At 49.2% G+C, this 15944-nt stretch overlaps 1 protein-coding gene across 1 annotated transcript; it reads right to left on the bottom strand.

Moving 5' to 3' along the window:
- Positions 1–223: 223 nt before the first annotated feature.
- LOC104868872 (neurogenic locus notch homolog protein 4-like) lies at positions 224–15552 on the bottom strand. Its single transcript, XM_010633861.1, has 13 exons — positions 15489–15552; positions 14634–14739; positions 11040–11181; positions 10185–10308; positions 7585–7737; positions 6463–6664; positions 5879–5995; positions 4106–4232; positions 3274–3413; positions 1976–2179; positions 1682–1831; positions 1326–1505; positions 224–357 (listed from the first exon to the last, which is right to left on the bottom strand). The coding sequence occupies exons 3-13, from the start codon at positions 11177–11179 to the stop codon at positions 224–226; spliced, it is 1671 nt and encodes a 556-aa protein (XP_010632163.1). The 5' UTR covers positions 11180–11181; positions 14634–14739; positions 15489–15552.
- Positions 15553–15944: the final 392 nt, after the last annotated feature.

The following is a 15944-nucleotide window of genomic DNA, read 5'->3' as shown; positions in this document are numbered from 1 at the left end:
ATCAATGGGCCCTCAGCTGTCCATACCAAACCATTCAATCCACAGCAAAGGCTCAACTTGTCCTTTACCCACACCCTCTACAAGGCTCCTCCTTGCTGGCCAGCTGCCAAAGAACACCTCTCCTTTCTCTGGCTTATTCCCTATCATCCAAGAAGTCCAGGCAAACAAACAACTGGGCCTATTTGTAGTTCAGGGACAGGAGGATGCATTGGGCTGAGATGGATCAAAGGAGATACTTACTACAAAAGGAACCTGGAGGGCAAGGGGCCCCTGTAATGTCATCCTCAGGAGCTGGAGACATAGAACCTCCTGCACAGAAGTAGCCAGCCTGGCAGGGGCCACTGGGTATGGAGAGGCCTGAGGGTGAGAGGGAACCAGACCAGGGTGCTGGCTGATTAAATTTATTTAAAGTGAAGTCGGTGTAGGAATTTGTCCTTGGAGAACTCAGGGTATTGTTGGAGTTCATGGCAGGGACTGAGAAACACATCTGATGCAGAGTCTGTCGGGTCCTGAGGCTGTGCTAAGCCTGGGTTCAGCTCTGCACACAGCCCTGTGCCTAGACTGTGCTGAGTATTGAACCCAGTAGTGAATCTGTGCTGAGCCTTTATGTTGTGTTGGTACTGAGCCTGCAGTGAGTCTGTTCAAGCCTGTTCTGAATCTGCTGAAGTGTGTTTATGTCTACAGTAGTAGCTGGTATGTTCTGCTGAGTCCTTTGGTGAGTCCTGTGCTAAGCCCTGTGCTTAGCGTTCCTTAGTTTTTCTTTTCTCACTAAACCCAGTGACACAGCTACTACTTAATTACAGAACATGAGCTCATGGTCAAGCAGTTGCAGAGCTGTAGATTCAGCATGGGGTCTTAACCTCACAGATATCTGCAGCCCAGGGGAGAGAAGGGAGTATCCCAGGCAGGATGAGCAAGTGCACATCCCGGTGGAAGTGACTAGCAGCGTCTATCCACAGTGTGGACACAGCTGGGAGGTCAGGTGTCCCCAGCCCCTGCCTCTGCAGAGAGGCCTGCTGACCTGGTTCTCCCCCTCCTCCTGTGCTATCCTGAGGTGACTGGCCTGTGCTCATCCTAGGGTGGGGCCACAGCAAGGAACTGTGTCCTTTCGTCCTGGCAGGAAGGACATGGCACACTGCTGTGAGGTCAGTGTACAACTGATTTTTCTTGCACAGGGGAAGAAGGAAACTGATCACCACACTTGTTTTGCCTCTCTCAGCGCCTCAGCCAGACCTCAGCTGCTTCTGGGCCCTTATGTTTTTTCCCTTCCTACTGTCTGTGGTGGTGGTGATGGTGTGGTGATACTGGGTACAATGGATCCTTACCAGAGGTGGCACAGAAGGAACCTGGTGGACAGGGCGTAGGTTCTGGGCTGCCCATGGGGCAGTAGGAGCCAGCTGGGCACTTTCCCCCTGTGGCTGTGGCTGGGCACAGGCAGTTGGTGCTGGTGTAGTTGTCCAGGTCAAAGGGACGGGCAGTCCATGCCGCCAGCACACAGAACCAGCCTGAGGTAGGAACCAGGCGGGTGGGCTGTATGTTGGCCTAGGGGATCAAGGCTGAGCTCACAAAGCCAGAGGCCCAGCCCTCCCAGCAGCTGCTTGAGTTATAGTCCAGCTGACCTCAGACCTGGGGTATAAATGGGAAGCACACTGCTGAAAAGGGACCAATATGAGAGATTCACCTGCATCACAGGGTCCTGAAGCCTTGGTCAGGTTCTCTTGCCCACAGTAGTGGCCTGGGGGGCAGGGCAAGCAGCTGTCCAGGCTGTGAGTCAGTGAGTCTGGGTTGTAGTAGCCCCGTGGGCAGGGGAACTGGGTGGCGTACTTGGTGCCTGAGAAGCAGAGTTCAGAAGAGGGTGTCCTCCCTGCTGGTGCACCCTCTTCTCCTGGCACTAAGCCCAGAGGCACAGTGCTTCTGAGCTGAGCCTAGAGTCCCTTCCTTGTCCCCAGAACATGATCCTTGGGGAGGTGCTCACCTGGAGGGCAGTAGAAGCCAGCAGGGCAGGGGTGCTCTCTATAGTCGGTCATGTTCTCTGGACAATAGTAGCCAGCAGGGCAGGTGAAGCAGGAGGCTTGGCCAGGGAGGGTGCTGTAGGAGCCGGAGAGACAGGGCTGTGGGAGGCTGGTTCCCCAGGGGCAGAAGTGGCCTCGGGGACAGGGACCCCCACGCTCTGAGAGGCCTGAGGGAGAAAGAAAGATATGTAAGATGAAAAAGCATGTTTATGCATACATTATATCATCTGAGCCTTCAGAACAGCCCCCTCACAGGAGTACAGGAAGACTGAAAGATCTCAGGATGATATCCTGAGAGGACAGTAGAGGGGCAGGCTTTGCCTTGGCTCTGCTCAGGCTCATAGCTGCTTTCTGCCATCCCTCCTGGCCCTTTCTCCAAGAATGCCCTGCTGCTGCTCACTTTCCAGTAAGCAGCCCTAGAGGGCACAGCCTTCATGTCCACTTGTGTTCACCCAGGAGGCCTATTCTGTTTTGGGCTCTTGTCTTGGCTCAGCAGCCCTGATGGGAATAGTCTCTCTCCTTCTAGAACCCCACCCGCAGCTCCTCAGAACTTCACACACTACCGTGGAGCTGACCTGTGCCTTGGAGGTTTTCTGAACAGTAGACATATCAGAGAGTAGGGATTCTGGGGCCCCAGCCCAGGCTCAGCTGCCTTCCTGAAGCTGAGGCTCATCCTTCTCTGCCCCATCACTGAAAAGCCAGATTCCATCTGCCACCTGGACTAGCAGCGTCTATGAAAACACTTGGCAGTTGGAAACACTGTGCAAGGAGCCTCCTCCAGGAGACAGCCAGGTTTAGACACCAGGATGGGGACTGGTCCCTTTAACCTCCCATGTGCCTTGCAGGGATTGCAGATGGTCTGCCCTGGGCATGTAGCTCCCGCTATGGCAGCTCCATGGTGGATGATGCCCTTGCTCAGTTCAGCCTCTTGGTAACTCACAAGGAACCATGTCGTTCCCACTAACAGCCCCCCAGTCCCTTCTGCCCACATCCCAGCAAGCCTATGACAGATTCAGAGGTGGGCTCTGAGGATGCCAGTGTGATTGCAGCAGATAAGCATGGCCACATTGCTGCTGAGACTAGAAGCATCAGTCATACAGACAGCTTGGCCAAAGGTCATAAAATCTCCCTCCTGTGTCCCTGTTTCCTTAAACTATGTAACATGCAGTTATCCCTAGTGATCAGAGCCCTCGCCATTGTGCTTCCTCACTGCAGGGTACCTGGCTGGGGCAGGGCCAAGCCTATCTGAGAGGATCCATACCTGTTGGAGTTGGGGAGGAAGCTCCCACTAGACAAAAGTAGCCAGGGGCACAGAGTCCTGAGGGAGTAATGAGGCCAGATGCTGCGCAGAAATGTCCAGGGGGACAGGACAGGCACTCAGAGGCCTTGGAGAGGAACATCCTGGGTAGACAGAAAGAAATCTAGGAGATATGCCAGGAGGGGCAGGGTAGCAGGGAAATGGTTAGTAGGACGAGGGAGCTCTGTAGGGTGGGGCAGATGCATCCCTATAAAGACTGCTTTCCTGGGGCTTCCTAGTCACCCCTCCTCCTTGAGGCCCCCTGTGGCTCTCCTGCTCACAATGGATCCAGGTTGTATATGGCGGATATGGAGAGGAAAGGATGGCCTCACTTTGCCTCCAGCCTCAACAGGCACCTGGTCACAGTTATTCTTTTCCCTCCTAATCCCAATTTGAGCTCAGTTGTCCATGGCCACATACCCCTGGAATCTAGCAACTACAAGTAGAACATTTAATTACTCTGGTGAACTCTTGGGGGCTGGCAGTTTCCTAAAGACTGAAATGAAGTCTGGTCTCAAATCAGACAAAGGCTGGGAAGAGATTCTTTATGGCTTTGCTCTCTGGCACATGACAAGCAAGTCTCAAGCCCCATGAGGACAAGCCTTGTATGATCTTTCTGCATCACCCTGCCTAACCGGGGAAGATTTGCTCTCTCAGGCCAGGGAATTCTGCTTTATTAGGCCAATGCTTTTCATGGCTGGGCTTCTTGGTTGGTCTGATGGTCAGTAGGAAGGAGGGCTGGGAGGAAGCCAGCCAGCATTATGTTCAGCCCCCAGGACTGGGCAGCAGTACTCACCGGTCTGAAAAGGTACCCACAGGGCAGGGGAGAGGCATTCCAGTTCCCACTGGGCAGAAGTGGCCTACAGGACAGGGACCTCCTGTGGTTGCATGGGCCTCTTCATCAGGGTGGACAGCCTCAGCTCCTACCCAGTCAGGGATGAATAAGACTACAAAGCAGCTCTGTCTTAGCCCCAGCCATCCCATCTCACATAGCTCTGATGTAGAAATAAGGCAGTGGAGCACCAAAACTGGTAGGAGAGCCTGAGACACACCTCTTTCTTAAGGATTATGGGAGCCTGCTTAGGAGGCAAGCATGGGGAGAAAGCAAGGGGCTGCCCGGATCTGCCTGTCTTCGGGACAGGTAGATATAGGTACCTTGTCCTTCAGTTTAGAGAGCATCCTAGAAGGGAGATTTGGCCTAATTTGTTGCTTTTCTTTGCACCATTAGGTCACGTCTTGATAGTTTTCTCAGATCCTTCTGGACTGAGAAGGTAACTTATATTCTATGAAAACCCCCCCAAAAAAGGAGAACCTTGCATTTTTACGAGAGGAGAAAATACAGTTATATGGTGCTGTTTTTGTGACTACCCAAAGGTGTGTGTGTGTGTGTGTGTGTGTGTGCGCACGTGCGCACTCATGCCCATGTGCACATAAGGACATGTCTTTACTGTGTATGAGCACAAGTCACACTCTCACAAAGGAGGCTGAGGTGCCGTGAGAAAGCACTGTTATGCTTCCTAAACCATAGGGCCTGCAGCCTGCATGGTCACTTGGACAATACCCATGAAACTGAGGAGATAGAGCAGCTGTATTATCTCACCTCCTGGGACAAGGACAGAGGGGCTGAGAACAGGAGTAGGGGATGTTATCCGCTTCTGAGTCCCACATTCTCTGGGATTCCCTTGAGCCCCCAGCATGAACCCCAGAGCTCCCAGATAGGCTTGAGTACCCAACTCAGTTCCAAGTAGCACTGAGGTCATGCAAGGGAGCTAGGCCTGGACACTGGTGCTGGAACCCTCCCAGGGTAGAAGGCCTCAGGGATGCAAGCTCTGGTTTGTATCATCTTTGGAAGAGAGACATGTGGGAAGTCTTCAATCTCCAGCCCAAATGCTCTGTGATTTAAAACTTTGATGTCATCTCCTGGCTTAGTTTAGCACTTACCTTGGTTTCCTTGAGGGATCCACCTGTACAGACCCCTCCCCTGGACAGCAGAGGCCCCAGTACTGTGTCTGCAGCACCTTGTGGCCTGTGTTCCTAGCCTACGTAGGGCCATCCCTGAGCCCTAAGCCTATCTGTTATAGTCCTCATCAAGCTCAGTTTCTGTAAATATTATTCCAAATTTTGTGGTGTTTAATATACATCTCAACTGCACAAGGTGAACATTTAGAGCTCCTGAATGAAGTGACTTTCCACAGGGAGGAAGAATCCTACCTTGTCCCAAGGCCTCTCTATAATCTGTCCCTGGCCCAGAAGGAGAAGCTGTTGAGATACTGTTTTCAGTGAGATACTGTTTTCAGACCCTAAACACTACCTTGGTCTCTCTTCCCAGGACAGAAGCTGTCTGCTCCCTCTCTTTACCTGCAGGGCAAGGTGGTCAGCTCTGGGTCTGGCCTTGGCCCTGCCAGGGACTGGATTTGGCTTGGGGGCTGCAGTGACCAGCATTACAGGTCCCTTCTGCGAAGGCCTCTTGGTCTGGAGAAGCAGCAGCTCAGGTCATCTGAAGTCCTGCCCCTTCTAGTCTGTAACAGGTTTCCATAGCAACTCGACAGTCTTCTGAGCCACCAAGTACCTGTGCCATTCCTGTGCTCTCTGTTCAGATTGGACATGGCCACTAGGGGTCTTCCAAGGTGTCTCCAAGGTCCTCCCAGTGGTCTTGGAGTGAGTGCTCCTCCTGGGCAGTGAAATCCTGGAGGTAGAGGAGGGAGTAGGCTGGAGCTTTCTGGGCTGGAGCCAGGCCTCCCTCTCAGACTGGGTTCCTGCTGCCTGGTGTCACAGCATAAAGTTGTGCTGTCCCCAAGAAGCTTGTGAGGTAGGGTCCTTTCGATCCACAAGTGCAAATCCATGTCCTCATGGGGACAAGGTGTAGATAGCAGGATGGGAGAAGCGAACCCTCATCTCAGCCTTGGGGCTACACTTGTCCATTTCCTAGTCCTCCTTTTCTGCCCAGGCCTGTGAAATGGGCTGGTTTGTGACGAGGCTTCTGAGACCCCATCTCCACCCCCACAGCTCTCAGCCCCTCTCCTTTCTCATCAGCCCAAGCCTGGCCATGTTGACCAGGGCATATCAACCTTGACTCTCTTTCTAGTATGGCTGTCCCTCAGGTACTGAGGCCCTAGGTGGCCAGGTGGGAGGCCTTTCTGTGGGGACCCTCACCTGGTGCACAGGGGCCCCTGGGGGCAGCCTGGCCTGCTGCAGCGCAGAACAACCCAGGTGGGCAGGGCAGGCACCAGCTCAAGTCTTGAGCCCCTTTCTCTGCATTCCAGGTGCCAGCAGGGCAGGGCCATTGCCTGGGGTCCTTGGTGCCAGCAGGGCAGAAATGGCCTGGAGGGCAGAGGTTACCAAAGGGGCGTCCCTCCTGGAGGAAGAGGGGGTTTTGAGGCTTAAGGCTGCAAGTAAGTGTCTTCTCTCCACTCATTTCCCTCCTGGGCCTCCCTGAACCCTTCTCTGAAGAGCTCGTCTGGCCCAGCCTGCTCAATTGAGGTACCTCAGCTCTCAGCATCCTTCTCAGAACTACTCTGTGATCATAACTTTCAGAAAAATGAAACTCTCAGTTTTAACTGTTGAATTGTTAAGTAACCTAAACAATTCCAACTGTATGCCTTTTTGCTAATAGTACACATATGCATTTTTACAGCTTTCTGCCAAAATGTGTATCTATGTATATATCAATTAATCAACAATACCAATCTTCTGTGCATCAAACAGTGTACCTGTTTGTCATTAAGAATAGTTACCTGACATCCAAAATGGTTAATCTATCATATTTCCACCTAGATATTTTTTCTCTTACTGGGCCTTTGTGGTATTTTGTTACTTTTTTATGTTGCTGTTAAAACATTGCATGTTGAACACTTTTACATAAATAAATTCACTTCTTTTCTGTTCTTTCCCACACTGGAGTTTTGGATCCAGGGTGGGAAGTGCCTTGGCTTTTGCTGCAGATAGTAGTTGTTCTACAGCTGTAGGCTCAGGGTGCAGTGGGGCTGGGCAGGACTCTACTCACAGTGATGTGTCTGAGGGGCCCAGCACTTGTCTCCCCTTCTGTGGTGATTATAGATCTCTCAGGTGCATCAAGGGCATTGCTCTGTGTGTCCTTGATATCAGTGCTGTGCCTTTTGGCTGGCAACATATTCTCATCTGGGCCCTGTCTAGTGATGCCCAAGCATTAGAAGTGGGCCACTTTTCCACCCATCATAGCATTCTCATTGGGTAGGGTTAGTGCCTGTCATTCACTTGTTCTGTTTCTGCAGGAGTCTCTGTCTCTAGTAGACTCACTGGGGTTGCAGTGCTGGAGCCAGGTCCACAGTAATGGCCTGGGTGGCACAGTCCCTGGGGCTTGGCCAGGCCAGCTTTGCCACAGAAGGCTCCAGGGAGACACAGCTGGCAGTCCTCCACACGAGCAGCCCCAGGAGCCTCTCGGAAGGTGCCCTGGAGACAAAGGGAGAGATTAAACTCAAGCTCCTGGAGGCCAGAGGTGGGCTGAAGGCTGACCTCTGCCAGGGTTCTACTGACCGCTCCTTCCCCTTTAACCCTCTACTCCTCCCTGGGGAGTAGATGAATCATCTTCTCCAAGGATACATCACCCAAGACACACTAGTGGGTGGCTCTGACTTTTCTATAGATCAAGCACTTGCAAAATTCCTGCCCTATAAAGATGGCTATAGTGACCACTTCTTCACAGCAGATTCTGATAGTAGGAGTTCAGGGAGAACAGGGAAGCCTGGTTACCTAAAAAGGGTTGTCTTAGAGGGGCAGCCATGATGAGGGTGTGGGGGTGAAGTTCATGTCCCTGGAACTCCTGCACCTGCTTTTCTAGCCTCAGGAGCCCTGACTTTTCCTCCTCCCTTCCCTGCCTGCCACCAGCCTGGGTGACTCTGTGCTTCCTATGCTGGGGGTACTGAGTTTAATCACAATGGAGGGATGTTGTCCTTCCAACACCAGGACGAGGCAGAGGACTCCAGAGCTTTCCTACCAAAGTCCAGCGACTCAGCTGAGGGTTTTGAAGAGGGTCTCACCATGGGGCAGGGGATGGATAGCAGGCCTGAGGCTGGGCAGTAGTGACCAGGTGGACATGCTAAAGGGCCAGCCAACTTTGTTTGGTTGCAGAGTTTTCCTCCTGGGCAGTGGTGGCACCGGATACCTCCTGGACCCTGAAATGGGTTAGCAACATGACTCTACCACTTTACCCCTTAAGGAGCTGGTGCAGCATAGATGCTCAGGACCTATGTGCATCTCTTTTCTCAGGGAGGTCAGGTGTGGCAGAACTGTGGTCTGTCTATGAAAGTTAATGGCACCATGATGAAATCTCTCTTGACACATCAGAACATTAGACCTAGGAATTTATGAAAGAGGAGAAATTCCGAAGAAATTCTGCCATCCTATTCTGTGTGCCCTGTGTTTTGCACTCTTCCTAGATGTGAGCTGATTTCTGTACCAAAGTTTATCTTTAATGCTCTTTAAACCTGTAATCCAGACAAAATGCTTTCCAAAGCACCTCTCCCAGTGAGCTGAAGCCAAACTTATCTTGTGTCTCCAAGACTGACCAGCTTTGTATCTGAGGAGGACCTGATATTTGTCAGGAGAGGCTGATGCAGAATCTGGGCTGTGTGTGGACTTCACAGTGGGCTCTTCTTCCCTGAGCCTTCCTACCTCTTCCAGACTGCCAGGACTCCTAATAGCCATGGAAGTATCCTGGATTCTCTAAGAGGGTACTAGGCACTGTTGCCCTGTTGGGTTTGCATCCTTGCTCTGCCATATGTAGACCTTCCTCTTTCTAAAAGGGAAAGTTATGGTCTGGGGGTGGTGGTGCCCGGGCTGGCATATGTCTTGCAGTTGGTGAAGCTCTAGATAAATGAGAGGTGCGATGATAGACTTGATAAGGAGTGAGGGAAGATCTTATCTGGACTCCATAGGCAGTGTCCTCATGAAACCTACAGTGATTTGCTCTGCACTGCCCCCCAGGGTTACTAGTGCCTTTCTGAGCTCAGGCCACTTCCTTGAATAATCCCCAACCTCCCCACCGATAAGTGGAGGCTGCAGAGTTGGCAGAGCCAGGAAGGGCTCATGCAGTGCTACCTTCCACATGGACCTAGAGATATGCGTGATGACATGTGAGTACATACTGGAGCAGTGGAAAGAGAATATGAGTGCTCCTCTGAGTACGGAAGGAAGCCCCAGACCTCTCCTCCTGGCTGAGGTGGGGTGTGAATGAAATCAGATGCCCTCACCACCTGAAGGGTACTAAATGGGAATACGTCCCCAGACAGGCCCATGGGAGAGACTATGTTGGAAGCAGAAGTCAGAAGAGAAGCTGGGTGCAAGTCCACCTACAGTCCTCATTCCGGACCCTATATTCTATTTAGCAGGCCTGGGGCTAGAAGAGGAGTTCAGGTTGGGGCTGGCCAATCCTGTTTCTGGGCAGACAGGGATTTCCTAGATTTCCTACTGGAGTCTGGGAGGGCGTTAGGGCATGGGCAGATTTCTCCTCAGATGTTTGTAGACACTGAGGGTCTCCTTCCCTTTCCTGCATAAGAAGTGTTTTATTAATCTCCCAGCCTGTGTGTAGGCTCCAGCTCAGAGGAAGGAAGGAACCCCAACCTGGTCCAAGGAGAGGATTTGAGGCCTGGCTTCCTGCCTCTTTCTGCTCCACAGAGGAAGCAGCTGGGTCCTTCCCAGACTTGAGTCCCTCCTGGGGTGATGAGTCTTCCCACACTCACCCTTAGTTGTGTCCCTCTGTCTGCCTGGAGCAGAACCCTGGTTAGCCAGAGGACCAAAGGGTTGTCTCCTTTGGGACAGGCTGTGTGGGCCCAGGGCCTAGCCACCCCCCACCCACTTTCTTGCGCCCTGAGGATGGCACTGGATCTGGAGATACTTACAGAGAAGCTGCCAGTATTGCAGGGTTGAGGCTTGATGATTCCTGGCTTGGGACATTGGTGCCCTGCTGAGCACAAGGCACAGCCTACCTCCTGCTCTGCCTTTGGAGTGTGGTTGTAGGTTCCCCTAAAGGAAGAAGGAGTGCTGAGGGCCTTGGTCTTCTGGGAATAGCTCTGACTCTGACGTCTGGAGCAGTATCTCCCTTCAGGTGTCAGGGCAGGTCCCCATTTGCTTCAGCCTCCCAGCGGGTCTTGTGTGGGGAGTGCAGGTCCAGAGATTGTACACACAGGCAAATAAGGCTTCTTCTCAAAGTTCTCTCTCTTCTTCATTTATCTTTCTGTTGTTTCTCTCTCTCTCTCTCTCTCTCTCTCTCACTCCTTTCTCTTACCTTCACTGACTTATCAGAAACCTCTATATAATAAGGCAGAAAGTAGGTAGATGCTTGGCCTTTCCTTTATATTATTAATTCCCCTACTTTGATTTTGACATTTGTTGACAATGCTCTTAAAAGACAGAAGCATGAAATACTATTTAAATTCCTCGATTCTGCCACTCTTTTAAGCTGGAGTGAGTCATCTCATATAACTCCCTACCTCCTCCAGCCCAGAGTGAATTCTTGGTTCAACTTGTGGGCTGCAGAGGTTACCTGCCATCCTCAGCACCTGGAGTTTTGGCTGGGCCAGGCCATTTTTCTGCCTTGTGTCTCCACAAGGCAGTTGAGTCCCTAGGATAGGCCAACCCTCCCATCTGTGTGGATCCCTCTGTGCCCAGGCTTGTGCTGGGCTCCAGCAGGGATGCAATGCACAGTGGTACCTTGACTTACAGCACAGTCACACCCCTGGCTTGATCTTCCTTACCATGGGCAGGGCACAGGCTTGGGGGGTCCACTAGGGCAAAAGGCTTCTGGGGTGCAAGGTGCATAGTCCTGTAGCCAGCCGCTGCCTGCTTGCAAGCTGTAGGTGTGTTCTGGACAGGGGAACTGAGTACTCCACTTCATGTCTGGTTCAGAGAGGTGGAGAAAAAAAATGGGGTTCAAACCTGTGTCATCTTGCATAGCTTCTCCCTGTGGACAGTTCTTGAGGGGAGGCCACTGGGAATAGACAGAACAGGGGTTGCACCCCTCAAGATCCACCCTTTGAAATTGACAATGTGAAATAGGAAGAAAAGGGCTAAAGGTGCAGGGAAAGTGGGAAGGGTAGGGGAAAGGTAATAAGGGAAAAGAAAAAAATATGAGAAAATGAAAAAATGGAAATAAAGTGTTTGCAAATGGGGAGGGGAGGACAGGGTGAAGGGAGGGCAGGGACAAGGGGAAAAAATGCGAACCAAGACCTGGCATGTAAAGGTACAAGATCCCAGTAATGAATGTAACTGTACTGTATACCGAAAATGTACCAATAAACTTAATTTAAAAAAAAGAGATCCACCCTTTGAGCCAGGATGCTCCAAAATACCCTGTCATGATGCACAATAGGTGACCAGTCCCCTCCAGCCTCAGTTGCTGATACCTTTTTCACAGACTCCTACAGCAGCATCCAGGGGCCCTGCCTCTCCTTAATGTCCTTTCAAGGGGTTCTCTTGAAATCTACCCGTAATCCAAAACCAAGCAAGTAATGAACCAACCAAACTAAAAAACCCCAAAACAACAGCAAAAAGGTTTTACACAGCAAAAGAAATGACCAACAACATAAAGAAACAAGCCATAGAAAGGGGAATTTTTTTATCAGCTGTTTTTTAGACAAAGGATTAGCATCTAGAATATGTAAAGAACTCAAATATACCAGACTTCTCAAATTTAAAGAACCAATCCAAAAACTGGCATGTGAAATGAACAGACAGTTTACACATGAAGAAGTAAAAATAGCAAATAAATATATGAAAAATTGCTCAATATCACTGGTCATTCAAGACATGCAAATTTAAACAATGAGATTCCATCTCACTCCAGAAAGAATGACTATTCTCAATAAATCAGCCAACACCAAATGCTAGAGAGGTTGTAGGGAAGAGGAACCCTTCTTCATTGTTGGTAGGTGTGTAAATTGATATAACCAATATATAAATCAGCATGGAGATCCTCAAAAAACTAAGAGATTCTATTTGACCCTGTGGTTCCCCTTCTATGTATTTTCCCAAAAGAGTTAAAAGCATCATACTACAGTGATATATACACACCCATGTTTATAGAAGCACAATTTTAATAGCTAAACTTTGAAAACAGTCCATATGTCCAAAGATGAATGGATAAAGAAAATGTGATATTTGTATACAATGGGGGACTACTCTGCCATAAAGAAAGATAAACTTGGGACATTTGTAGGAAAATGGATGCACCTTGAGACCATAGCCTTAAGTTAAATAGATCAGACACACAGGTTTAAGTATCACATTTTCTCTTGTGTGAGAAACCCAAGGAGTAAATAAAGAGAATGATGGAGGATAGATATTGGGGAGTAGGAAGAACATGTTCAAATGGTGTTATGGTTTGTATCTAGATGTCCCCCCCAAACCTCAGCCTGCCATGGGTGAGGCTTTGTGGAGGTGGCTGGATCTAAGGTTTGTGCTGCTGGGATCAAGGACATGATGCTGAGATTGATTCATGGTTTGATGTTAGGATAAGTGCGTAGTGCTACCTGCCTTAAGCGGGTGGGTGGCTTTGGTAAGATATAAGGGACAGAAAGAGTTGTGGTCAGGTCTTGTCACTTATTGCTTGCTCTTTCCATAGACTATCTCTTGTCTGTGATGCACCTCTGTCCTGCCACCCACCTTGGAGCCAGGCAGTTACGTGTGGAAACCTCTACAAACTGTGGAGACAAAATAAACCTTTCCTCCTTTAACTTTGGGTGTCAAATATTTTGTTTCAAAAATGATAAAAGTAAGACAAATGGAAGGGTGAACAAGGAGGGGTATGGGAGAAGGGAAGGAAGGGGAAAGGGAAAAAGGAGAATGAAAAAAAAACAATGGAAACAAAGCTTTTGTGAATGGGGAGAAGAAGAAAGTTTGGAGGGAGGAGAAAGGAATGGGAATAAAGATTTAAGATATATTATTTACAAGCACAAATCCCTTATGATGAATGTAATCAATAATAAAAAAATAAAGTTAAAATAGGATAAAATATCATGATCATGTAGAGTTTCCAAATTGGCTTAACATGCACAAAATCATATTCCACATCTTGGAAAAAGAAAGTAAATTAAATCTATATTCTCACTTCAATAAATACAGAAAAACAGAATACAGTAACAATCCATGATAAGCTGGAAATAGAAGGAAACTTCCTCAATCCAACTGAAGACTTCCATAACAAACTACAACCAACACCATACATTATGATCATAAACTGAATATTCCCCCCCTAAGACCTAGAACAAAGCAAAGATGTCCACTTCTATTTAAAATAGTAGTACTAGAGATTGTGGACGATGTAGTAGAGCAAGAAAAGGTAATAAAAGGTATGTGTACCTCAAAGGTATAATTTAAATTATCTTTATTCACAAACATGAAGATTGTGTATAAAGAAAATTCTAAGAAATCTACACAAAAGTCATAACAGATCAATGAAGAAGGCATGGGTGAAGAATGTAGGGTCAATATTCATAAATCACTATTAGCAATGAGTAATTGGACATTGCAACAGAATAAACAGCTTGATTTATAATAGTATAAACTGCACACTGAGGTCCATAACACTCTTCCAGGGTCATACAACAAGAACAGAGCAGAAGCTGCACTTGAACCATGCTTGATGTCTGGCTCCCCACCACTCTATATAGTCTCTCCATCTGCATCATCTCATTCACTCCTTGTCATAGCCCTGGAGTTCAAGGAGCACCTGTTTCCATCACCCATGGCACATGTATGGGTCCTAGTGGTACCTAGATTCTTCAGGTCATCTGAGTCCCTGGGATGTGTTCAGGCTAGTCAAGTTCTGTGGCTTGGTGCGGTTTGGATATGTTATCTCCTAAAGGTTCACATTTTGGCCTCTCAATCATCAGCATGGCCATGTGGGCAAGGGGTAGAACATTTAAGAGCTAGATCTGAGTGGTAGGTCACAGGAGTTCTGTCTTTGGAAGGAGATAATGTAGTGATTCTTGGACACCAATTAATTCTGGGAGAGAACGTTGTTGTAAAAGTACGAATCTGTCTAGAACTTTGAGAGCGAAGGCAGGAGGATCACTTGAATCCAGAAGATCAAGAATAGCCTGGGAGACTAAATCTCCAAATCAGTCGGTCAATCAATCAATCAATCAATCAAACAAAAAAAAAAAAAAGTAAGCCTGGCCTCTGAGTCACTCTGTCTGCCATGTGATCCTTCTTGCATTAACACCACGGAATAAATTTAGCTGCCTGATATTGCAATTTCTGCCTCCAAACGGTGAGTGGAATCTTCACAGTCCATCTTGTATTCTAGTCCTTCCCAGAAATCATGTGGCCACCAGCCCAGACTCACCTACCTGTCGTACAGAGCTGGCAGCTGTGGCTTCTGTTTGTGAAGTAGCACAGAGGACAGATGACACAGCTAGACTTCTCTGGGTGTGACTCCTGTCCATCTGGGCGCTTCTGGCAGATGACAAGGAGCCCAGGATGAGAAGATAGCTGGGTCATGCCCCACATATGCACCTGGATGCTGCTACAATTTTCAGCCTTAGTTCAGGTGTTTGCTTTACTCAGTGTTTTTGCAGATTCTGAACCTCTCTATCCCTCAGTTTCCCACAGAACATTGCTTCCATGTGCTATGATGATGAAAATTCATTGTTGTGGTCCAGGAAGCTCATGGGATAAGAAGCTCACTTCCACCTAGGACCCACTGGGAACATGCAGCTCCTGCCCTTGTAGCTGTTGACAACACTCAGCTCTAGGGGATGATCAACTTCAGGGGCCAGAGGCCCATCTGACCCTCATCTGTGCTATGGGAGGGCATAGTCAAGTCAACCATGCCATGCATGATCATGCCTCTGTTCCCCCAATCTCCATGGCTTCTCTCTTAACTGCATGTCATGTGAGAACAGTGACACAGAAACTCGGAACACTCATGTGTATCATCTCATTGATCTCACAGCACCCTTCCAGGTGGATCAAGCTGGTTTCCAGGTTACACTGACTGATCATGTCCTTGAGTGGGGTTGTAATGAGACAGAAAGTACAGGCTGCTCCTCAAGAAAATCATAATCAGACTTAGGAGTCAGGAAAATAAGATTTATTCCTGGTCCCCAGAGATGTGGGTTCTTCTGGGTTCTTCCCACTACCCTCCCCACTAAAGGATGAGAGAAAGAGCTACATACCCCTACCCCATACCCCAACTAGGTCACCTGGATGTCCCTGTTGTCTGTAAGTTCAAGGCATCTCCTGCAGGTTCCAATAGGGCACAGCCATGTCCTGCCATCCAGGCAGCTGCAAAAGCCAAAAGCAAACCAAGAGACTGAGAAGAGCTCTTCACCCCTTCATTATGCAAGGGAGGATGCTAACCTGGGAACAACCAAGCCTCAGCCCAGAGGGAACAGGAGTAGAGATGGTACTAGACCCAGGACCTTCCTATTGCCTGGGTATACTGTCACCTAGCCCCTGGCCTAACCCACTTTCTGTTGCCCCCACTGGGATAAGTGGAATGGAGACAGTTGAATATCCCTAACTGGGCTGTTCAGAACTGATGATCATCTCTAAGGCCTGGATACAGGGTTAGTCCATCTCAGGCTACCAGGAGACTCTATCCTATGGCATCAGTGTGTTGCCTGGTCCAAGCCAGCCACTTAGGACTTGTCCTGAGG

The sequence above is a fragment of the Fukomys damarensis genome, unplaced genomic scaffold (assembly GCF_012274545.1).
Source record: "Fukomys damarensis isolate Sample0158 unplaced genomic scaffold, DMR_v1.0_HiC HiC_scaffold_38, whole genome shotgun sequence".
Classification (NCBI taxonomy): Eukaryota; Metazoa; Chordata; class Mammalia; order Rodentia; family Bathyergidae; genus Fukomys; species Fukomys damarensis.
The sequence above is the reverse complement of the archived record's forward strand: the minus strand, read 5'-3'. Positions and strand labels throughout refer to the sequence as shown.